Here is a 24,473-nt window from a genome sequence, read left to right as displayed (position 1 = left end):
TCTTTGTGCCACGGGGTATTTTATTACCGTGCTGGCATATTTGAGTATTTGCAGCGGCGGTACTGACCTACGCACGGGCCAGCGCCGTCGGCCAGGTGGTAGCCGGCGTCACACTCGCAGCGGAATGAGTCGGCCGTGTCCACACATTTGCCGTTCCCGCAGATATCGGGCCGAACGGCGCACTCGTTCAGCCGCAGGACGCTCGACTGCGCGCACAGACTCCGGTGCTCACCTAGAAACAGGTTAGGTCAGGAGTCAGTCAGCGGGTCGGCCCGTCCAGCTCAGTCGGAAACGCCGACTTGTGGGTACGCACTACACAGGCAACGAAAATTTATCGACGATACATTTAGTTAAATGTATGTATCTACAATACGGCCTTTTCTTTGTCACATGCGACTCGACTCAAGCCGTGGGCATTTGGAAAACGCTTTACACCGACACCTCTTCATGTTTAATAATTAAAAGGTCTACTTGAAAGATGAGTAGCATGCAAATAGGTTATTTTTGCATATATTCAACTATCCCACTTAAAACTCTCCGGAATTAAACATCAGGAGAGATGCGAGGAGTTCGAAAAAGTGCGTCTCGTCGCACAACTTACTGGTGCCGCGTATGGGACATCGCTGACAGTCGTCCACGCCCCAGGCCTTTCCGAGCCGCTCGTCACAGCAGCAGTCGACTCGGGCCAGCAGGTGCTGGAAGGGGTTCGAGCACCTGCCGTTCGAGTACTCCATGTAGCAGCTGCCCTGACGAGTGTCTGTGGCAGCGCAGACCCACCAGGTCGGTCAGCATCACCGCGGTCACGCCCCTCGAGGTCGGCTGACAACCGCGGCGGAGCGGCCGTGGGCGGTGCAGACAGAGCCATGATCGGCACAGACAGTTTTTGCAGACGGAGCCACAGCGAGTACAAATAAACGCAGCCACGACCGGTTCGGATGTGGCCAGCTTTAATGGTTGGGCTGGGGATGTCACTGGGGCAACACATGCAGCTTTTATTGCCGGTGCTGGGGGCAAAGCCAGGAAGGCGGACAGTATCTTACCCATGCAGCTGCTCTTGTAGCTCAGACTGGGGATGAATCTGGGAGCAGTATCTTACCCATGCACTATGCAGCTCTTGTTGTCCGGGGCTGGAGATGTAGCCCGGGACTGGGGATGTAGCCCGGGTCTAGGGATGTATCTGTGTACAGTAGCTCACCCATGCAGCTCTTGTTGTCCGGGCTGGAGATGTAGCCCGGGTTGGGGATGTAGCCCGAAGTGCAGGTAACTCACCCATGCAGCTCTTGTTGTCCGGGCTGGGGATGTAGCCCGGGTTGCAGGCAACTCACCCATGCAGCTCTTGTTGTCCGGGCTGGGGATGTAGCCCGGAGCTGGGGATGTAGCCTGGGGCTGGGGATGTAGCCCGCGTCTGGGGATGTATCTGTGTACAGTAGCTCACCCATGCAGCTCTTGTTGTCCGGGCTGGGGATGTAGCCCGGGTTGCAGGTGCAGTAGTAGCCGGACGGCACGTTGACGCAGCGGCCGTTGTCACAGACGCCCGGCTGGCCGCACTCGTCGGCGTCCACACACTGGTTGGTGGTGGCTGACCGCACCTGACCGGCCGGGCACTCGCAGCGGAACGAGCCGGGTGTGTTGACGCACTGGCCGCCCTCGCACAGACCCGGGATCGCCTGGCACTCGTCAATGTCTGCCGGAGAAAAGGTGTGCCTCAGTAAACGACATCTAATACGGAAGGGAAACGTCTCATTGACAGTTCTAGCCACGCAGCTTCCTTCAGTGGCATTTCTAAACCCGAAGGAAATCACTACAGTGGAAATAACTTTCAAACCAGCAGGGACCCGGCTTAATGGTATCTATAGAAACGACAGCCTAGCAGCCCGGTTCGAATGAAGCTCTATCTAATGGGACATCAACATGGTCGTTGTACAGCGGGGTGACGGCAGAACTGGGGGTTTTGCCACTGAGTGTGTGTGGGGAGGGGGGGGGGGGGTCGCCCATTACTGACCGACACACTCGCCGCTGTGGATGTTCTTCAGGAAGCCGGTCTCGCAGGGCAGTGTGGCCGGGCAGTGTTCACACGGGTGGCCCCAGGCCCTGCCGATGGTCGCGCAGCACAACTGCTTGGTGCAGATCACACCAGCCAGCTGAGACTGACACATGTCGTTGTTCACCTCGGTGAAGCAGGGACCCGTCCGGTAGTCTGAAAACGCACCGATACAGCCTCGTCAAACAGGACTGGGTCATAGGCATCAGTAATCGCCCATTGAGATGAGAGAGACAAGAGTTGATAAAGTGACTAGCTGTCGCCTATTCAATCAGCTTCATGGTTGCGGTCAATTACGCCACTGGCTGACAGGTCACGAGGGAAGGGGCGTTTAACCCCCTGGCACTGACCGGCCTCGCACTGGCGTCCGGTAAAGCCGTACACGCAGGCGCACCGGTCCGGACCGATGCACCGTCCGCCGTTCAGGCACGCCTCCATGCACACCGCTGAAACACACAAACACACAATCAAACCGCTGCGACATACAAACACACGAACAGTCAGAGCGCTGATACGCGCATACACATTATCATAATACTGGTAAAGAGCACTTAAAGGTACAAAAAATATATCCATATACATTATGCCTTAACCTTCGCCCCAGTGGGGGGGGGGGGCATATGTTACCACCCTGTCGCGTTTTTTGCGTGTGAATAAAAAACCGCGGCGCGTAGCGCCGCGCCGCTTGGGGTAGCTTTTTGAACATCAATTTTGGACAATGTGTGAAATTTTTGACCCCAGGTCATGTCAGGTCAGGTCACCAGGTCAATTTAACTGACCAAGCCTAAAAAAGTTTGCAATCATGTCCAGCCTGCAGTGTTTGTCAGAAAGGTTGTAAACTTGGTGGATTGCATGATGTTATGGGCGCCTACAATTTGTATATCTCGGATTTTTTATATCCGTGACCTAAGGTCAGGTCAGTGGCGTGACCTTACCATTATAAGTCAATGGAGAAAAATAAATTGCCTCTAGATCCGTGTATACGCATAGGAACAGTCCAAATATTTCAGAATCACAATGATTTGGACCACCCGTGACGACCAAGGTGTCATTTTTGCTGATAGCCTCTAGAAAGGTCATCCGAGGTCATTTGAGGCTACAAACAGATTTTTGCCAATAACTCTCGATTGGAAAGAGATAGAACGCTGGGGATGGTCTCATTGTGTTTGTCTTGCCGAGACGCATCGACTGATATGCAACATGACCTTTTCCGGTCAGGTCATGACCTTGACCTGAGGTCAAATTTTCAAGTTGACCTTGCAAGGTCAAATTATAGTTCATTCGATGCGTCTCGGCGAGAGGAAAACGATTCTGGCAATAGAAATATCGTGGCTTTTTTTAGTCAAAAGTTATAGTCGAAAAACACTTTTCGTAAAAACAGCTATTTTTGGAGTTTTTGCCCTCTGAAGGCTAAACCGTTGAACTGAGGTCAATTTTGATAATGACCTTATCGAAAGAAGAGTTTAAGAGTTATCGATTGCTTTTCCATGCGTTTTTCTAGCTATCATAGTTCCTGAGATAAATGCATGTTTTCGGAAAAATATAATGACATTTGGCAAATTTTGACCTTTGATGACCTCCAGTGACCCCAATATTGCTCTAAGATGAAAAATGACCGAAATACTTTCAAACGTACGCATTGAGAGCTATCGATTGCTTTTACCGCGTCTTTCTAGCCCTCTTAGTTTTTGAGTTAGAGGTGGGTGGTAATATATGCCCCTCCCCCCCCCCCCCCACTAGGGCGAAGTTGGCTGAGACCGCCACTGGGGCGCGGGTTAATAACTAGGGCACGTTTCAGTAGAAATGTAACATTCCAAGTCAGTAGGACGTATTCCGCAAATTCCATTTCGGTTTATTGATACTTTTAGCCTTTACACTCGGATGAGGAACGAATCATTGAACTGATGTTATGGGATGGGAGTGCCAAGTTTATCTCACGTTCGTTGCAGAAGTCGCCCTTGTATCCATTCCTGCAGAGGCACTTGTCTCCGATACACGTTCCCCCGTTGAGGCACATGGTCTGGCAGGCGGAGACGCGCTGCTCCGCTGGAAACAAACATCATAAACAAATGAAGGACGATGTAGATGGTACCAAACGAAATTGTCAGCAGGGCTTTAAAAGTATGTCACACAGTTACGAAAATTGAACACTACATTCCTAACTGAAGAACGAAAGCCAAATTCCGCCCAGAATACTAGCAGAATTCCGCCCGGCCACGGGCCAGTTACTTGGAATGTGGAAAAAGCAGATTCAAGCATTCGTTCGTCTTCAAGATAGGTACTTACCTGCCTGGCTGGCATACTGGCTTGACGATGAGATACATGACGAGGACAGTCCCTTCCCTCGTTCGCAGTTGCAGACGTTTGGCCGGACGCAGCGGCCCTTTCCACACCGGCGGTTGCACACGGCTGGAACAGATTGAGACGGTCACACGGTGCTCAATTCACGGCGTGCGTATATACATACATGATGCCCTTGCCCATGGCAGGGAGAGGCAGCGGGACGGGTCACATACAGCTGCCGATAGCCGAGTTATATAGCCAGTTGGCCTTGTTGATAACTACAAAGTAAACGTCTACCGTATGGTTGGTCGACGAAACGTCAACGATGCGTCGATGACCTGCCCAGCGGCGTACGCTTGGGGAGGTTGTCTTGTCACAGACCCAGACCGATACGCCCCCACAGATGGTCCAAGTCGCCCTGTTTTTTCGCCACCGCAATATTTCACTAAAGGCACGCAAGTCTTTGGATGAATCAAATGGGATAATTTATTCCCTTGCCAGTGTAGCTGTGAAGCAACTAAAAATTTTACGGAACTTTCCGGACATTATAATAAAGAAGTGAGCAATAATCGGTCATCCCCCCCATCCGCCTAATTTTTCTGAATGCAAATTCGGTTAGCTAGTCCCTGCAATCTCATTTCACATCCCCTTTCCCCTTGTCTCCGTCCGTGCTCCTTTTGCCTTTTTCATTGTTCATATCTTCTCCATCTTTGCTTCTGGTATGAGCCCATATCGGGTTAAGGTGTCGGCCGCTCCCCGTTTGTAGGACATGCCAGTTAATCAGTGTGACAATGGCGCGGCGGTATCTGCTTGCAGTGGCACGCGCACTGGTGACCCCGTTCCTTCCTTCCGGCAGTTCTGTGAGTGTCGGGGTCAGCACGCGACTCCGGGAACACGGCCGGTGGCCGTGGCGGCCGGCACGTGCTGCTGCGACACCTCTGCAGTTGCACATCCCGCGCCGACGTGCGGAGAGGACTGTGTACCGTACATAGACAGATGGCATAACGACTGGTTACGCCACCTCCGCCCCGACACAATGTCCTACATAACACATATACGTAACCGTTTCACTTTTTCACGCGTGCTGAACTACTTTGAATGAATGAGCAGCCCAGGCCTAAATTTCCTCTCACCTTTTAGCTTGAGAAAAGTCGTCTGGCGTCGAGCAAAAACGCTTGTGTCGCTAGTTTTATGTAACTGGGTGTAATTATCATATTATGTAAAAAATTTATATTTGTACTATTTCGTGGTAGGTACTGAACCACAAAATTCGAAGCTTTCCGCTCCTCTCATAAACTCTAAAAACATCTAGGTATTTGCCGTAACCCGTTACAATATAGTTGCACACGTGAAGGCGTCATTAATTTACCGGCCTCGTAAATCGGTACAAATAGTTTAAAGTCCATGCCGATTCACTTTTGACTCGGATTCGACCTGATCCCTTACCATGCACCATGCCTAGCACATTATCAAATGTGCGGCAGTTTTTGAGCCAGCTGAAATGGACAGGGAAATAACGAAACCAAGACCATCATGAGACATCACCTGCACCGACACAGGGTCCGACAGAGAGCTGAACCAGTAGGTAGGCATCGCGCCGGTGAATCCAGACAGGGAGACAATTAAACATCCGCTTGCCCGTAGCCGATCATTGGGTTAAGATCGAAATTAGTATTTGTCCCTAAAAATTATAAGCCCGAGTCGGTCGAACGTTTTTGTGGTCGGCAAGGTATCGGTGGAGGTAACCTGTAGTGTGGCAGGCTTGTTTACCTGGTCCGAACCGGCCCAAATATAGCCCCTCGGCTGGAGACGAGCCGCAGTGACGACTGCACCAGAGCGCTCCCCCGCTTCACGCGCGGGCGCGGCCAGGGAAGACAAACGAGCGGGCAGCGGCGTGCGGTGGCGGAGCGGGCCGTCTCGGTTACAGTCGAGGAGGAGGCGCGCGGCACCCTCCCCCGCCCAGTCATTGCTCACTGTCGCTGGCTGGTGGCCTCCTGCCGCAGATCCGCCCCGCGCCGTGCACGTGGCGCGGAACCAACGGACAGCCGACGACGAGGAGCCGACGGACGGATCGGCGGGACCGACGGACGGATTAGCGGGGACCGACGGAGGTGACGACAGGAAGCTAGAGACGTGACGACAGGAAGCTAGAGACGTGACGACAGGAATCGACAGAGGAGACGACAGAAACCAACGGGCATGCTGCCGGTCGGACGGACAAGACGGAAAGAACTGGCCAACGTGACGACGGGACAGGAGCCAACGGGCGGACTGGCAAGAATTGACAGAATAAGTATAACGTGGAGAACCAAAGAACGGACTTTTTTACTTACATTCGTGAATGAAAAAATGCTCCGTAAAAAGCATGTTGATTACTGAAACTGCGGGACAATTACGATAAAATAGCGGAAAACCAAAGGACCAAAGGGCGTGCAACTAACTATCAAGGATGGACCAGCGGGCGAACAGACGGGTCCACGAGGAACCAACAAACTGTTGCTGGCAGACAACAGACGGAATCCCAGGAACCAACAGACGGTCAAGCCCGCCCAGGCTCCAGTACGCGATTTTCCATGCGATTTTGTGATATTGCGATATCGCGTCGCAAAAAAGTTCAGAATTCTGAACAACACACGGCCCTTGAGTTCAGAATTCTGAACTTTTTGCGATATTGTATTATTGTGTGAGCAATATTGCGCACGAAACATCACGCAATATCGCTCACGCAATATCGCAAAAAAGTTCAGAATTCTGAACTTTTTGCGATGCGATATCGCAATATCGCAAAATCGCACGGAAAAATCGCGTAGTGGAGCAGTCAGGAACTTCTGCGGGCCAGGAACCAACGGAAGGTCTGCCGGGAGCTAACGGAAGGTCTGCCGGTAGACACCAGAAGGTCTGCCGGTAGACACCAAACGGTCTGCCAGGGACCAATAGACGGTCTGCAGGGACCAATAGACGGTCTGCCGACTGCCAGGAACCAACACACGGTCTGCCTGGAGTCAGCAGACGGCCCTATACGAGGAGCAATCGTACGACAAATGTTTTACAGGACATAACCGCCCACACCGGCTAAGCAGCGAAACGCCAAGTGTCGCCCCCCCCCCCCCCCCATAGGGTTTTTCGCGATAGCTCCGAGCACGCTGGCGATAGAGGGCTGAAACTTGGCATACCTGACCTTTAATTCAAGCCGGATCTTTTGACACCAACCGCATTTTCAGGTCAGGTCAGGTCACTGACCTATTATGACGTCATAAGTGAACCTCTTTACGGTCTTCAGATGTCGCAACTTCGCAACGCCCTCACTGCCAGATTTCCCAGGGAAATTAAACTTGCAGGATCCAGTATCCATTACAAGTCTCACAACTTGTATATCTCGGATTTTTCCTAAAGGTCATATGAGGTCAGGTCATTTTTGTGACCTCACCATTATCCCGCGCGGGGCTGGGGTCTCCAGCCGAACGCGCGGGGCTGGGGGGGGGTACATTTTACCCCCCCCCCTGTTATCTCCCGAACTAATGGTCCGATTTGGAAAATTCAAACGCCACTTTAAAGATCTCATCACGAACAACTAAAAACATGTACTTAATTTAAAGTTTCAGGTCCAGATCAAGGTCAGGTCAAGGGTACAAATTGCAAGTTTCTACAGTATCGGCCTTGCACCGTAGTTGCCGAAGAATGGAGTCATGGACTGAGACTGATTGCCCAAAACATGTTCTTAGGCTACCAAGACAATATTCCTTGCATATGTTACCCATTTCATTAACATTCAGAGGTCAAGGTCAAGGTCAGGTCAGGTCAGGTCAGGTCACCAAAAACAAAATATAGAAAAGGGCATGTGCGACACATGTTTTATGGGTCATTTTATTCATAGAATTCAATAGACACACTCAATAGGTGATATGGACCACATCTGGATGAATTTCAGGTCGAGGTCAGGTCAAGGTCAGGTCAAGTGAGGTCAAATTTTGAAGTTGGTTGTTAAGGCCTAAAAAGGTGTCTATGTGATGCAGTTTTTCACGGCGAATCGAATGGTGCTATTTTTGTCTCCGTACGAGGTCTAAAACTTCCAAAAAATTAATTTTTTCAAAAAAAATTGTTTGTCGTGACGTCACAAAATTTTGAATAACTCCCACATTTTTAAACCGATTCTTCTAAAAGTTGGTATGTAAGTGCACATGGACCACTTCTCTCACATATATTCCGTTTTTTTTCGATACATGCAAAATTTTGGATTTATAATTATTTTCCCAAAAAAGTCAGTTTTTTTGAAGAAAAAATTGGGCCAAAATCAAAAATTTTCAAACAACCGAGATAGCCATTTGAAAGACAAAGTAGAATCACGTGTAACCTTTTTGTTACGTCTTGATTCCCTTAAAAATGAAGATGTTAGCGGCATTTGAATTTTGCCGTTTTTGAGGCGAAAATGGCGAACATGACGTCACTAAAACGTCATTTTCTAAAAAAAAAAAAATCCGAAGGATTTCGCTCAAATTCTCAGGGAACGTGTCAAATTGATGTAAGAAAAGGTACTGAAAGTTTGGCGGCGCTGCGCGCCGCCGTTTTTGAGATATTGCACAAATTCGCGAGGGGGGAGGTAAAATTTACCCCCCCCAGCCCCGCGCGGGCTATAAGTCAATGGGGAAACATGAAAACTGCTATTCTGGCGCCGGGAGCGATCTCCCACTATCTCAAGCACACAGAATCGTGATTTAATGCACTCCTTGCAAGGTCAGATGCGTCACTTTTGCAATGTTGACCTTGCGTGACGTCATGTATGACGTCATCATGATCATATTCGTTTTTCGTCAATAACTCCCGATCAAATTGAACTATCGAGTAGGGAAAGCCACCAAGGACTCAGGAAGACCTGCCGAATCGAATAATATGCGACATGACCTCTTTCGACCAACTTCGTGATCTGGGGGCGCTGACCTAGCCGTGACCTGAGGTCAACACCCTAAGTTGACCTGACCCAAACAAAAAGTATATCATTCGACGCGCCTGAGCGAGGGCACACGATGCTGCCAAAATCGCGGCTTTGCGGCCGTTTTTTTGCGAAGTTATTCACCAAAAACTGAACCGTACCTTGGGGCACTTGACCTGACCTCAGAGGTCACCGGTTGACCTAGGACCTTAAAATCGGATACCAATCTCTGCGTCTCGTAACGGTGCACACGTTTTTCCGCGACGCGCTTGTTCCACCAGGGGCGAAACGGCGAGGGAGGGTCGTACCCCCCCCCCCCTTCCCCCTCGGCCGGCGCGTATGTAGAAAACCAATAGGTCCGGCGAGGGTTAAAACTGTCTTGTGTGGTTCTTTCAGGAAATATTTAGCAATAGTTGGAAAAAAATGTGACTTTGTAAATTCGTTCATTCAAAACGTTCACGAACAAAATAGCTTATGAAATCAGACAAGTTACAAACTTCAGTAAGTTTCGGTTCGTTTCTGATTTCAATTCAAAACATTTGCATGCGCACACGACGACCCGCTAACGAGCCGCACGAGCTGCAGTGGCCGCGTGGTGCTGCACTATGTAGCACCACCAGCATACCGGTCGCTCGGTAGCGCCGCCCGGACACCTCTTAGTTTGCATATGAACGAAGATCGGCTCGGATGCCGGCCAAATGAATATGCAGCGCGCGCAGCGGCGGTGGCCGAACCTTATCCCTCGCATTCATCAGCGGAGACAGGTGCTTTGTACAGGTGCAGCACGGACAGCTAGGAAGGCGCGCACAGAGTCGCACACGCACACACGAACGACTATAGGCAAATGGGCCGTTAGAACTTTATATAATAAGATTCCCGCAATAGGAGTTGATATGGTTGCTTCTGATGGTTGAATATATGCAATATCTTACTTTTGTGAACAAAGGAATTTACGTGGGAGGCGTGCATGATGATTTTCACTATTTGGGCTAGGCCGGTTTCATTTCATGCGGAGGTTGTGGCAGCTGGTGGTATGCAATTCTCCTCGTGACATTGCTATCCTAACTGAAGTTAACCCGCGCACCGACGGGGGTCTGCGCCAACTTAGAACCGACGGGGGGGGGGGCGGATGACCGTCCCCCCCCCCTGAGATCTCGAGAACGAAGCAAGATAGCGACAAGCTGTAAACGGCATGGATACGCACGGACAAGGTCTACAATTTTTACAAAGGTCATTTTCAGGTCAGGTCAAAGCTGACGTCACAGGGGTCAAAAACGTCAAAATGGCGGCGCTAGATATGGAGAGTTTTTCTCGAATAACTTTCGAATTAGTCAAGATAGGAACAAACTAAGTTCATCATCGTGATCCTCTCGTCAATCCGCATCGAATGATATATATATATATATATATATATATATATATATATATATATATATATATATGTTGACCTCGAAAGCTCAAGGTCAAAGGTTGCCTCAGGTCACGTGACCTCGAGGTCATCATGTATATCAATCGATGCGTCTTGACGAGCTGAACGCAATGAGACCATCTGCGCGGCTGTATCTGGTTCCTGTACGGAGTTATTGGCAAAAAAACCTTTGGTGACCTTTGATGACGTCACATGACCTTACAGCTGCCCAACAGCAAAACAGACCTCAAGGTAGTGAAGGTTGATCGTATATGAAGTCATGTATGGTATATGGGGCCATTCCGACCCGTTTTAGTGGTAAAAACATGGAGTTGATTTTTCCCCCATTGACTTATAATGGGGAGGTCGAGAAATTGACCTGAACTTATGTAGGTCATCGATATCAAAATTCCGAGATACAGAAATTGTAGCTACTAATAACCTTATAACATCCTGCGACGTTCAAAGGCCTCCGACATCTACTGTAGCTCTGGCACGGTGACAAATTTGCAAAAAAGTGACTTGAGGTTGGGTCATTCAAAGTGACCTGGTGACCTTACCTTAAAAGTTAGGAGGTTCAAACTTGCACACCATGTGTAAAAATGATGGGCGAATAGTCGTACCAAATTTCGCGGCGGTAGCGCCGCGCCGCGGTTTTCCCGTTATTCGCGAAAAACCTCAGGGGGGCGGATATCCGCCCCCCCCCCGTCGGTGCGCGGGTTAACCCGGCAGGCGGTGGGCCTACCAGCCACCTTCCGCGCGGTGGTGGGGGGGCACTTTTTTGCCCCCCCCCCCGTATCTCCGAAACTACTGGACGGATCCGGAAAATTCAAAATGTTTCAAAATGTTAAAATGTTTCACCGTTCACGGGGCTTCTAGGGAAAGCGCTATAACACCGAGTAAAACGCATTTTGTCGAAAATCAGCGATAAGGCGTCAGTTGTCTAGTACATATGTTGCTATTAGAGGTCACTGGTCATACCAGGTCAGGTCACAGGTCAGGTCACCAAAGGTCACCAAGGGTCACCACATGAGCCCAACTTTACTAAGGTTATGCGATGCATGTTTTATGGCCAGTTTTTTATTTCCAACTCAATGGTGTTGGTTATAAGACCATCAGGTACGGTTTAGGTCACTTTCTGGTGGAGGTCAGGTCAAGGTCAGGTCAAAAAAGGTCAAATTTCAAAGTTGATATTTTTGCATAAAATGGGTATCGATTCGATGCAGCTCGTCACGGGGAGTCCAATGGTGGTCTTTGTTTTGCGCTACGAGGTCTAGAATTGCTAAAAATTGAGTTTGAAAATTTGACGTCATCAATTTTGAACAGTTTTTTCGCTATAACTTGGCCAAAAAAAGAGGTATCGATCTCAAATTTGGTATGTAGATAGAAGGCGGTAGGGGCTATCACATATATTCCGGTTTTTTTTCGAAATTCAAAAAACTTTTTGGATTTTTAGGCTATTATATTCGAAAAATCTATTTTTTGATTTTTGGGGGTCAAAATCCGAAAAATTCGAAAGACCGAAATAGCAGTTTTGTAGCCCTCTTAATTCCACACCTTTTATGTCTGAAACATTTTTCTGTATCTCTAAAGCTGTAGGCCTGACAGCTCTTCCCGCGAAACCTTTTTTTTGGGTCGAAAATGGCAAAAATGACGTCACTCTGACGTCATTAGCGGCCAACCTATCATAGCCTTTGGAAAAATTTTTGGTCACCATGTGCGCTAGCTGCTCCCGGGAGGGTACTGAAAGTTTGGTGACGATCGGTGCAGCGGTTCTCGAGATATATCGAAAAAACAAAAGGGGGGCAAAAAAATGTCCCCCCCCCCACCGCCTGGAAGGTTAAACCTCCCTAAATACGAACCCAGGATTATGGGAAAACGGTCGTTCAAACTTCAAAGTCTATCGGCGAGGTTTTGAAAACAAGTATGAAATTTACAGGGAAAGTGGTCACTAATTTCTTGAAGTATACAATATACATATCATTCCCCTAGTCCCTACTCCCGACAAATACCACTCTCTCTCTCTCGCGCGATTAATGATGGACACGCCCCACCCGTCACAGACGTAGCATTGGCCATGAGCATATATGTCTTGTTTATTTGACCGGATCTGTCGTCCGCTTAGAACGGCATGGCTCGATTCACCTCGAAGTTTGGGCCAGTTTGGTAGCTTAGCTAGCGAAAAATTCCCAAGGAAAGTCCGCAACGGTATTGGTAATGGTAGCGAATACCTAACTGTGCCAACAATTTCCAATTTAAAATTGGCAACAACATTATTCACTTAATTTTTGAAACTGAGAAAGAAACAAATGTGTAGGTATAACATTTCATGACCTCCCCCGACTGAATAAAAATAAGTGGCTAAAATTGCATTGACGTTTTTGAGTATATCGCTGTCATCTTTGTCATATCAGTGTAACTTTATAGATGGCTACAACAGTTTTAATCGATAGGGCACTGGGCTTAAATCGGTACTCAGCAAAAGACAGGTATGCTTTAACTAGTTTGTCTCAGCACCTCGCACCATAGAGATATAATACATATAGGATCTCCAATTTACCCCTGTCAAGCATTCATACTCTCGTTGAAAAACGTCGTGCACACGTAGACGGGACGGGGATATAGGTACTCACGTTGTATGCACATGTCGGTGCCCGGCTTTTCGGTCCAGCCCGGGCAGCATTGTGGCTCTTGCCGAGATCCTCCACACACGTTTGGTCTGCGAAAAGGGAGGTTAGTGGTCGGTGATCTATATTGTAGGTGTGCCTACTTGAGAAAACATACATAATATTTGATATAGATCTGCTGACGATCGCAGATCGACCGAATTCTCTCTATCATGGTGTCCTCCCCTCACCCCCCCCCCCCCTCCCTTAGCCGTATTCGACCTCGGTACGCCGTCATCGCCACTCGGCTCTTTGTTTATAAATTCAGTCTGAATGTTTTGAATGGATCAAATGGCTCGGTCCAAGCCTGTGTCATGGAAGTGTCCCTAATGATCACTGTAATTAGAATTATCGTCATCAATCATCATGCTCGGCATGCCTTAGATGAGGAAAGATCTGAGGTCATCAAGTGACGAATCATTCATAAACTATTTTTTCGATGAATCGATCAGCCATCAAGGACGCAGTTTCATAAACATCGCGCGTCTGCAAGGGACGCACATGCTTTACGGAAAGATAGCGCCTCAGGCCAAATGAGACAGTCGAAGGCCGAAGCGATCCGACATCCGTTGATGGCAGCGTCGTATAACGAGACACTCAAGTGAGAGTTGTGGATCTTCTCTCGATGACGTAGCCGACCTCCTTCCCAAAATGTTGTTCGGAAGCTTCATAATGGCTCCAGAATTCAGAGTGGGTGCTTCTGGGATGATTTCGTAACTGCAACTCAAAGATTGAGTAGTTGCAAAATCGATCATGCCGAAGAACACTTCAATTTTCATAAGGAATTCTTCCAGCGATGCTGCAAATTAATTACAGCCGTCCGCAAGAAGCCCATGGGGTTCATGGTCCCGTTTAGGACCCAGTCATACATATAGGTACCTACCTGATAATCATCTGTAGGGTGAATAGGTCAAAAACGCCCCCCCCCCCCTTCTGACACTCAACCCAACACAGATTACTTAAACCTTTGGGCACCATCATGTAGCTCATTCTTTTTACTACGCTTTGAGACCAAGAAAAGACACCTGCGTGTGGTATTTAACCCCCCCCCCCCAAAAGGTTTTCGCATACCCTTACAAAAGGGCGTTTTGCCCCATACCCTGGGTAATACGCCCACACTCATGTGCAAAGCGCCCCCACCCCATCCATCAACAGAAAATGAATAACATGGCAGAACTTGACGTCATTCTGACGTCATTTGTGGTCAACCTATCATAGCCTTTGGAATAAAATTTTGTTGCAATGTGTAAAATGGATGCCCGGAGGAGCCCTGAAAGTTTGGTGACGATATCTGCAGTCGTTTAGGATATATCAGCAAAAAAGGACAGGGAGAGGCCTTTTCGGCCCCGACCTACAGGGCGCTACCCTGCACTCTTACCACCGTGCAAAACGCCCCCCTTTCAGAAAACTGGGGGCGTCTTGCCCCATGCATCGAGTAGGCGTCTTGCCCCATCCACTCCATTTCCGGTCAACAAAATATTGACAAAAAACGCGCCACTAACGCCGCAGCATAATACATTCAACAGAATGACAATAAAACGCAGTTTTGAGTGATGTGCACATTAGCAAGTTTTGCGACATAAAGAGGGCATCAAAATATTATGAATCTTCTGTAAAAACAACAAAAACAACACCCAAAACCAACATCAGCACCTACCCACGCTGCTCCTCAAGACGCAGAACCGGAAATAGAGACCTACGTAAACAAGCAGCTGACTGTTCTGAAAGACAGGATAAAACACCTATCCGTCGATAAGAAATACGATTTTTTTAGGGGAGGCGTTTAACCCAGGGGTGCGTTTTCCCCACAGTTACCCTAAAGCCCGAGTTTTGACATGGCGTCTATTGCAGTGGTTAGACGGAAATCGACAAGCTGCCATTAGTTGTTTTGGGCCACATTTGGCTGGTGTTGTCCTCCCCCCCCCCTTCTCCCCCTGCCCATCCAACTTAGGTCATCAACATGTAATTAATTAAGCTAAACATCGAATGACCTGATCCATAGACCTCTGTACACAGAGGTCTAGGTCCTATGCCTGATCTCATCGAACTACGCACCATGAACTTTTTTATTACGCAAAACGACCTAGACAGCTTCTCGGCTCCCGCCGGTCGGCTCCTGCCGCCTGTGTCCTGGTACGGCGTCACACGGCGTCGGCGGGCCCTGCGCGGTACGTCTGCCTCCCGGTGACGATCCGGCGGCACCGTCGGCGGCGCCGGCAGCGTATAAACACAGGGCGCACGGCGGCGCGTGGAGCGGCGCGACGAGACGGCCGCGTGCCGGCCGCTGGCCCAGTTCGGTGGGTCGGCTGACGTTTCCGATATTGGCCAGGCCTGGAGGCCATGTTTATCGAAGCGGCGGCGACGGGCGGTGGTCGCCGGCTGCAGGGTCGCCCGCCGCGGCCGGCGGCACCGTCACCGCCCAGCCTCCTGGCCATTCAGATGGCCTTCAGAGCATGGACTACCTCCATTCAACCTCATGGCGCCGATCTGCATAGTTGTAATTCCTTTAGCATGTGCAATTATCCCGATTGTAAGAAAGGACACCGCCACTCTTTGGCATGGCGTGTACCCTGCGAATATTGAACAGTTTGAGTGCTCCTGAAGAAAACCTGCCGCGAGTTTGAAAAAAAAAATCCGAAAATGTGACCTCGTCCCAAACTGGTGTCCATAACTTCACGTAAGTGCCTCATGGTGAAATACAGAATATAAATATAGATGTCTTCTGGATATCAGTAGCGGCGGAACACCTTCAATTAACCCGGCACCGCCTGGGCTATTTCCGTACCCACGACAGCCTGGGGATGGGGTCGGATCCGACCCCCCCCCCTCCCAGTAAACATGCCGACGTCGGCCCAACGTCGGTTCAACCTCGGCCCGACATCGGCTGGACGTCGGATATGCCCGCATGTTCCGACGTCCAGCCGAAGTCCAGCCGACGTCGAGCCGACGTCGGGCCGAGGTCGTTTGCCGAGGTTGACGAGATCGTTTGTCGTTGGACCGACGGGGCCGACGTCGGCATGTTTATTGGGACAACGCGCCAAAAAAATCAACCGGCGGCGGGATTCGAGCCCCCCAGTCGCCGACGTCGGCACGGTTTACTGGGTCAACACGCCAAAAGCATCATCCGGCGATGGGATTCGAACCCCGTGTCATTTGAACGCGAGGTTAGTGCGCTAACCACTACACCACGCAGCCAGATAACAAATCTCGTTTGTTTTGTTGGGTTATGCCCTTTCGGTCTGACAAGACCATTTCAGAGCCGGAAGGATGATAGGATGGAGACATTGGTCTTCTTGGCGAGCACCCTGGGTCCAGTTCATATAGTCCCTGGTCCCATTGCTGTTACGTGACACTTATTGGAAAGGGCGACCCCACAATGGATTCATATAGCCACTCTTACACACCTCCACCAACGTTTCCCAAAGTGTCCCTTTGATAAGTGGCACTTTGGCAAAGTGACACTTGCCGACTGGCCTTTCTATATGAACTGGGCCCGGCCCTGGTAAGTTGCCGGGGCTGAGCCTGACCAAAGGATAGGCCGAGCAGCCCCCAAGCACTCACCGCACCCGGCTACGGGCGAGCTCGGCTTACGGGCAATCCCAAATGGGATAAAGTTTCCCGTCCAGTCCGGATCAGGGGGTTGCGGCGTGGAGGAAGATTTGAGTTTCCTGAGGATATTTTGAATACAGAAGCTCTTTATGAAACATGAAACATGTATTTTATATTATTTTAACGGTCAAAACAGCGGCCGATGTCGGTCCGACGTCGCCCCGACGTCGGCCCGACGTCGGCTGGACCTCAGCAATTGATCTCGGTCCGACGTCGGCTGGACCTCGGCTGGACGTCGGTACATGCGGGCATATCCGACATCCAGCCGACGTCGTGCCGAGGTTGGACCGACGTCGGGCCGACGTCGGCATGCCGATGCCGAGTTGCCGACGTCACCCCGACGTCGGCCGACGTCGGGCCGACGTCGGCATGTTTACTGGGCTGTTATCTCAAGAACCAATGGTCGCATCGAGCCCCGCGAGGCGGCGTTCGAAAGGTCCTACGAGACCTTCCCAAAGCACTCTTAAGATTTTAAGATTGAGGTCAACTTTCGGGTCAAGGTCAGGTCAAAGGTCAAATTTTGGGGTTTTGCATGATAAGGCTTACGGACAGCGGAATCGATAGCTGCTGCTCGAAACTCACCAAAAATGACCTCAAAGACCTAGTGAAGGTACCATGTGCGTATAGGGGTCATACTAAGTACGGGTCAAGGTCAGGTCAGGTCACGAAAGGTCACGGTTTTCACTTTCTGCTACATGGGCGTGCGACACATGTTTTATGGCTTATTTTTCACGCCGAATCCGATGGTAATGGTTATATGTGACCCCAAGTCACTGTGCTGGTGATAAGTGTGCATTGAAAGCATAAAAAATCGTTTATACCATTACCATACATAACTAAACGAGGGCTGAGAAAAAAGGTCAATTTTTCAACTTTTTATTTTTGACATAAAAATGCACTTTTCTAGACGAGCTTTGTCCCAGGAATCTAGTGGTGCCATTTGTTTTCACATGCGATGTTCAGAAGTGCCTCTAATTCACGAAAATGCTTATGACGTCACCATGCCCTATGCATGTTGGAGCTATTTTTTACAATTTGGGGGTCAAAAATCAAGATAGAAAGTTGAAATTTGGGACATCTAATGTTCTAATAGAGCTCTATAACATATATTCCGGTTTTTTGGAAATTCTCAAAATTTTGGATTTTATTAGCTGTTTTCCAAAAATATAGTTTTTTGAATTTTTAGGGGTAAAAACGCATTTATGGACAAACCGAGATAGCCATTTTAAAGAACTCGCTGAGCTGCGTCTATTCATGTACTTAATTTGCAATATACTTTAAACCCTGATTTTTTGGCGATTTTTTAAACATTTACCACTTTTTGACTAAAAACGCCATGTAGTTACATCACTAAAATCGATATATCTGAAAAAAATTTGGAAATTTTTATCTTAAAAATTACACAGGAGACGTCAAATTGATGGGAGAGAAGGTATGCCAAGTTTCAAGTTGATAGCGTAAGCGGTTCTTGAGTTATTCAAGAAAAACGGAGGGGGGTCGGATCCGACCCCCCCCCCCCAGGCGGTCGCGGGTTAAGGGGGGGGGGCACTGACGACTTTTGGTCCCGTTCCTTCCATGCAACGACCAAATGCCTCACGGCGCCGTTCTGCATAGTTGTAATTCAATTCCTTTAGCATGTGCAATTATCCCGAAACTACCAAAATCAAAGGGGGGCACGGTGCCCCGGTGCCCTCCCCGTTCCGCCGCCTATGCTGGATATCCAAAGGACACATAATTGTGTTCCTAATCTACGCACTTTATTGTATATTCCAGTGAGTAGGTACATTGCTTCCTCAACTTCATTTTCCACCAAAAGGTGAGCAATGATCATGTCCCTTTTACCTAACCGTATCTGCAGACGTACAGCCCACCGCTAAAGTAATGTGCGGTTTTACCAATCTCAATGGATGGCTTTGACTGGCGATTTTTTAATGCGGAGTGATCGAAAAGAAGACGTCAATGGATAAAGTTCAAGCTGCAATGGTGACGATACATGTAAGCAGCATTTACAGTTTCATTGTAGTCTGGTTAATCGCCCCTATGCTTTAGAAGCACAACATACCCATGACTGAAAGCGCACATTACTTTTGCTGTGGACTGTACCTATAACACACAGTGAAGAATTCTACATCAACCACCGATATCGCCCAATACTGGCACATCACATTTGAACACAATGATCCAACGCTCTCGGGATAGATCCGGGATGTGCACGTGCGCACGAGCTGAGTCAGCCCTAATTGACTTGTTAATGTCAACTGACTATAACGGGGTGGTATCGCTGTACCGAACCATTTTTGGTCGCGATGGGTGAACTCATTTCTGAGGCAATGAAGTGGTCGGTGCGCGAGCGACATGCAGTGACATACAAAGCGGTGTTTGGAATTTATCTAAATGGTCATGATCAATGGCGAAACTAATTCAGCGCGATTTTTCAAACTGCTCCTGAGATTTGCATGCGAACACTGGATGTGCACACGTGTAGTTGAGTATCCGACCTGTCTCAAGCCAGTATACAGCCGAGCGATGGGCTGGGCTCCCGAATTGACGCTTGACCGAATCTTTGAACAACGGCCCGCAACGGGCGCAGTACCCTTGGCAACAGGACCATGTGGAATAATGCCCAAATCTTTTAGTTCCTTGACTTGACTGTCAGTTGATCAATCACGGTAACTTCCTGACAAAGCATTTGACAAGTTTCGTAGAGAAAATATGATCATTTTACGATCGACTTCATGCATTCACAAAGCTTTACAAAGTTTGGAAGCTTTGCATTGTTGATATTACTTCATAAAACTTAAACTTTTTTTTACCAATAAACGCCAATTTTGACGGTGCTCCGAATGTCTAACCGTTGGCCTCAGGTCAAATGCAATGACCCATAAGCGAAAGAGCGCCAGGCCAGGCATTTTTAAAGACGTCGTCTGCCAGGGGACGTCGATGCAGCCCCCCACCCCCAAGCGATTGATTCTAGGGCACTTCGAAACATTCCCGCTAGTGTTCGTGTCCCCGGAGCCGAGATGGAAGTGACGAGGGCCGGGGCGGGGGGAGGGAGTTGACGAGTACAGTGCATTGAGCTATTTTGAAGTAATTGGACGTAACACACTGCTCACGACGGCATGACAGAATGAGGTATTATGCACAACGTACATGAAAGAACAAAAAACTTGAAAATAAATAGTCTTTACTCAGTGATAACAAATTGACCGATTATCTCGATAGTCGAACTTTGGTACCTATACCTTATGTAAGACGCATATTGCACTTATGCGTCTTACATTATGTGTGAAAGCAAGGCATCAGTTTTTTTTTTAATTAATGGCATGCAAAGTTGTCATGGAAATAAAATAAATCCGCCGAAAACAAATTACTTTCCCCCTTTGCTATGGGCACTTGTTATGAGTTTTGACTTCTAGAACCTAAAAGGCGGTTGTAAGCAGCTAAGTTAGCACCAACCGTTGCAATACAAATGTTACTCAGGCACTGGCGGATCCAGTGCCTGGTCCAGGTGGGATTCGCGGCACTTAAGCATTCTCTCCATCTCTCCACCCTCAGGCTGCATCGTCCAATATCGATACAATTAAAAAATAGACGCAAAAATAGAAAAAAACTGCCTACGCCCCTCTCAGTCATCACACTAGTGCGTCAACTATATGAGATTATTATTGCGTGAATTAATCGAGAATGTTAGGCTTGGTAAGCCTAAAATCTTTTGAGTGCCTATTCGGGGCCAGTTGAATAATGATGTCTTACGTAAAATGTCCCTATCAAACGGTTCAATATTTGAGAGAACGATTTTTGGCCGACTTCTTCAGAGGTATAGGCAGGGACACGGGCTGGAACGGTCACAATCTCTTTGTCCCTGTTACACGGGCAGAAATCGCACACCCATACGCTACTTCACAGCACAGTGTGCAGTGAGCATGGTTCATCGGAATGTCACAGGGATAATTCGTCAGAGAGCAGCGAGGCGACGACTTGCTTTGCTGACAACTGCGGTAACTCTCGATGCTACAGTAAGTGCGGTCACCAGGTCTTACCCGAAGCGGCGATGGCGCGTGAGTCCGTGCCGATGACGCCGGCGGGCCCTGACGGCATCCGAGGGGCCGGCGGCCACCGCCAGGGCCGCCACCAGCACCGCCGTCACCGTAGCGAGCTTCATGACTGAGGAGCTCCGCCGGCGCGCTCCCCGGCGCGGGCGCAGGACTGGGAGTCCAGTCAGCCACCTGGCGGGTGCCTGGAGAAACTGGCCGTCTCAAACGACTCGTCCGCACCCGTCCCCTCCCCCTCCGGCCGACAGCTCGACACTGATCGAGGCGGCATACTGCTGCTCTCATCATTATGCAAGTTGAAACATTGCTGAAAGCTGAACGAACCAATGAAATTGGGGTCTCGTTTTCTTTTCTCCAGACACCGCAAATATAAAACTCCTCGGACCTCTTCTTGTTTTCTCCCGGAAATAACACCAGACACCTTAATGCCGGAGCGGTACATGGTAGCCCGATCGTAACGCATAGCTGTAAAGAGGACCTCCCCCCCCCCCCACCCTTACATGTAACTTGGATCCTGAGCCGCGTAGCGACAAGCGGTTGAGACGTTCGAAAGGACGTCCAAAATAATCAAACCATATCAGTCATGTTAACCGGCGCCATACTGGGCTCATGGATTTCCATTTTCCACGCTCCATTATGCTCCATTAGGGACGAAACGGCGAGGGGAGTCGTACACCCCCCCCCCTCGGCAGGGGGAGTAGAAAACCATTAGGTCAGGCGAGTGTGCGTATGGTTCACAATTAAAGGAAACAGTCCACTTTCCTGAAATCAGTATTTTGCTATTGATTTATGATTTTTTATGCTCAAAATAATCATGAAATAAAATAAAACCTTTTTGTAAAAACAATTATTTTCTTTATTTTAATATAGGGCGAACTATATTCTATGTAAAATAATGTTTGACGCGGAAGCTTATTACGCATTGACCAATCATATTGCGTAGCTCAAACCTACGAATACTGCATTGGCTGTAAGCAGCACGCTGATTGGCTGACGATGACGTGGCTGCATTCCTGTGCAAGGCACGCATTCCTCTACAAGACACTCTTTTCGGAACGAGAAATGGAATTTCTTCGTCTAGGGTGATCGTTGAGCCGTAAAAGCTCCTGATTTGTGCTAGTCTCAGCTCAAGCTACGAAACTGCTATTCCAGCTCAAAACCCCATGTTAAAAGTGAACTATTTCCTTTAACCCGCGCCCCGCTGGGCTATTCAGCCATACGCGCCCTGCTGGGGGGGGGGGGGGCAGATTCTGCCCCCCTCATGTCTAACTTCCGAACCGATGGCCGTAGAAAGACGGGGAGAACGGCAATCGAAAGCTCTGAACAAGGCGGATCTTAACAGCCCATTTTTTCTGCTTAAGTAGGTCAGAGGTCAGGTCAAGGTCAGGTCAAGGGTGCAAAATGCAAGTTTCTACAGTATCGGCCTTGCACCGTAGTTGCCGAAGAATGGACTGAGACTGATTGCCCAAAACGTGTTCTTAGGCTACCAAGACAATATTCGTTGCATAAAATATCATTCAAAGGTCAAGGGCAAGGTCAGGTCAGGTCAGGTCACCAAAAACAAAATATAGAAAAGGGCATGTGCGACACATGTTTTATGGGTCATTTTATTCATAGAACTCAATAGACACAGTCAATAAGTGATATGGACCAAATCTGGATGAATTTCAGGTCGAGGTCAGGTCAAGGTCAGGTCAAGTGAGGTCAAATTTTGAAGTTGGTTGTTAAGGCCTAAAAAGGTGTCTATCTGATGCAGTTTTCACGGCAAATCGAATGGTGCTATTGTTGCTTCCGTACGAGGTCTAGAACTTCCAAAAAACTCGTTTTTCAAAAATTTTGTGTGTCGTGACGTCATAAAATTTGAATAACTCCCACATTTTTAACCGATTTTTCTAAAAATTGGTATGTGGATGCACATGAACCACTTCTCTGACATATGCTCCGGTTTTTTCGATACACTCAAAATTTTGGATTTTATAATTATTTTCCCAAAAAAGTCAGTTTTTTTTAGAAAAAAATGGGCAAAAATCCAAAACTTTCAAAAAACCGAGATAGCCCTTTGAGAGATAAAGCAAAATCACGTATAACCTTTTTTGTTACGTCTTGATTCCTTTAGAAATGAAGATGTTAGCGGCGTTTGAAATTTTGCCGCTTTTGAGGCGAAAATGGCGAACATGACGTCACTAAAACGTCATTTTCTCAAATATTTTCCGACGGATTTCGCTCAAATTTTCAGGGAACGTGTCAAATTGATGTATGATAAGGTACTGAAAGTTTTAAGTCGCTGGAGTAACGCGTTTAGAAGTTATTGGCGAAAAACGGGAGGGGGCAGATTCTGCCGCCCCCCCCCCCCCACCCCACCAGCGGGGCGCGGGTTAAAGCAAAAAGCATTTGTGACTTTCAGTGCTAACTAGAGATGTCAATCGGATACCGACTTTTTGGTATACCGATACCAAACCGATACCAACTTGGTATTTGGTATTTCAATCCTAATGTATTTGGTATTTTGTTGGTATCATGAACCCCCACTAATGTATAAGAGGCTAAGAAATCGGTGAAAAGTTGATATTTCCCTCATGTTCCCAAGTTGGTTTGGTTTCGGTATTTCTCCACGGTTTTGGTTGGTACATGGTTTGGTATCGGTATTCTGATTTTCCGTAACTGACATCACTAGTGCTAACTACCAGGGCATCAAATGATTCGCATTAGCTTGCCAAATAAACGTCTTGTTACTCTCGACCCCACCCCCCTCTATTTATGATGCCTGAGATTATGTGACGTATTTTTTGCTTTGAATGGCAGTTGCCTCTGGTCATAGACATATGTTGTTAAAGCCCGCACATAGGAGGAAAAGGACCAGGTGCCACTACACCTTTATGTTCGCGATGCCGTGAGATTGCAGAGTAAGGCCTCCCCAAAATTAGGCCACTGCACAAGTTCCAACTTACAAAGCACATAATCAAATTCCATGCGCCTAGCTCAAGGCCTTTCTGAGACATTCACGAAAAAAAAAACATGAAGGGGCATAATCGGCCACGGCCCATGTCCATCAAGACAGCCCATATTCAGCCCAGATTCAGCCCGGATTCAGCCCATATTCGGGACACCTAAATCAAGCTGAAAACTGCACACAATAGAGGCTCTGACATGTACAATCCACAGCCCGAGCCGTTCGGTGTCACACCCAGCCGTTTGACCTACAGAGGTCAACAAAGGCCACGTGGCCCAAATTTGCACAGCAGCTTGTGACCCACCCAGTAGAGCTAGAGCGCTAAACATGGCACCAATCGACTCGCCGGCATCTAATCTTACTTTCCCAATACCCATTTGACCTCTCAAGGTCATGCGATGACCTAAGGTCATTTGTAGGCTATGTCGAAAATACATTTGCACAGCAGTTCTCGAGTAGAAGAATTGATCGAATTCCAAATCAAAGCATATCATCGGGTAGCCCATAGGCCGTAGTAGCTTTCCTTAAAAACCGCTT

At 48.4% G+C, this 24,473-nt stretch overlaps 1 protein-coding gene across 1 annotated transcript in view; it reads right to left on the bottom strand.

Annotated features, from left to right (window-relative positions):
* Positions 1-21,202, bottom strand: part of LOC122393648 (fibrillin-2-like) — a 42,131-nt gene extending 20,929 nt beyond the window's left edge. The window contains exons 1-9 of the mRNA XM_043389866.1: positions 20,975-21,202; positions 13,293-13,378; positions 4,328-4,450; positions 3,980-4,087; positions 2,392-2,487; positions 2,003-2,197; positions 1,436-1,684; positions 602-757; positions 68-232 (exon numbers count right to left, since the gene is read on the bottom strand). Coding sequence (XP_043245801.1) covers positions 68-232; positions 602-757; positions 1,436-1,684; positions 2,003-2,197; positions 2,392-2,487; positions 3,980-4,087; positions 4,328-4,450; positions 13,293-13,378; positions 20,975-21,096 — 1,300 coding nt within the window. The 5' untranslated portion in view covers positions 21,097-21,202. The remainder of the gene's footprint in view (positions 1-67; positions 233-601; positions 758-1,435; positions 1,685-2,002; positions 2,198-2,391; positions 2,488-3,979; positions 4,088-4,327; positions 4,451-13,292; positions 13,379-20,974) is intronic.
* Positions 21,203-24,473: the final 3,271 nt, after the last annotated feature.

This window comes from Amphibalanus amphitrite, unplaced genomic scaffold (genome assembly GCF_019059575.1).
Source record: "Amphibalanus amphitrite isolate SeventyFive unplaced genomic scaffold, NRLGWU_Aamphi_draft 000546F_arrow, whole genome shotgun sequence".
Taxonomy (NCBI): Eukaryota; Metazoa; Arthropoda; class Thecostraca; order Balanomorpha; family Balanidae; genus Amphibalanus; species Amphibalanus amphitrite.
This window is presented reverse-complemented; position numbering and strand designations above follow the sequence as displayed.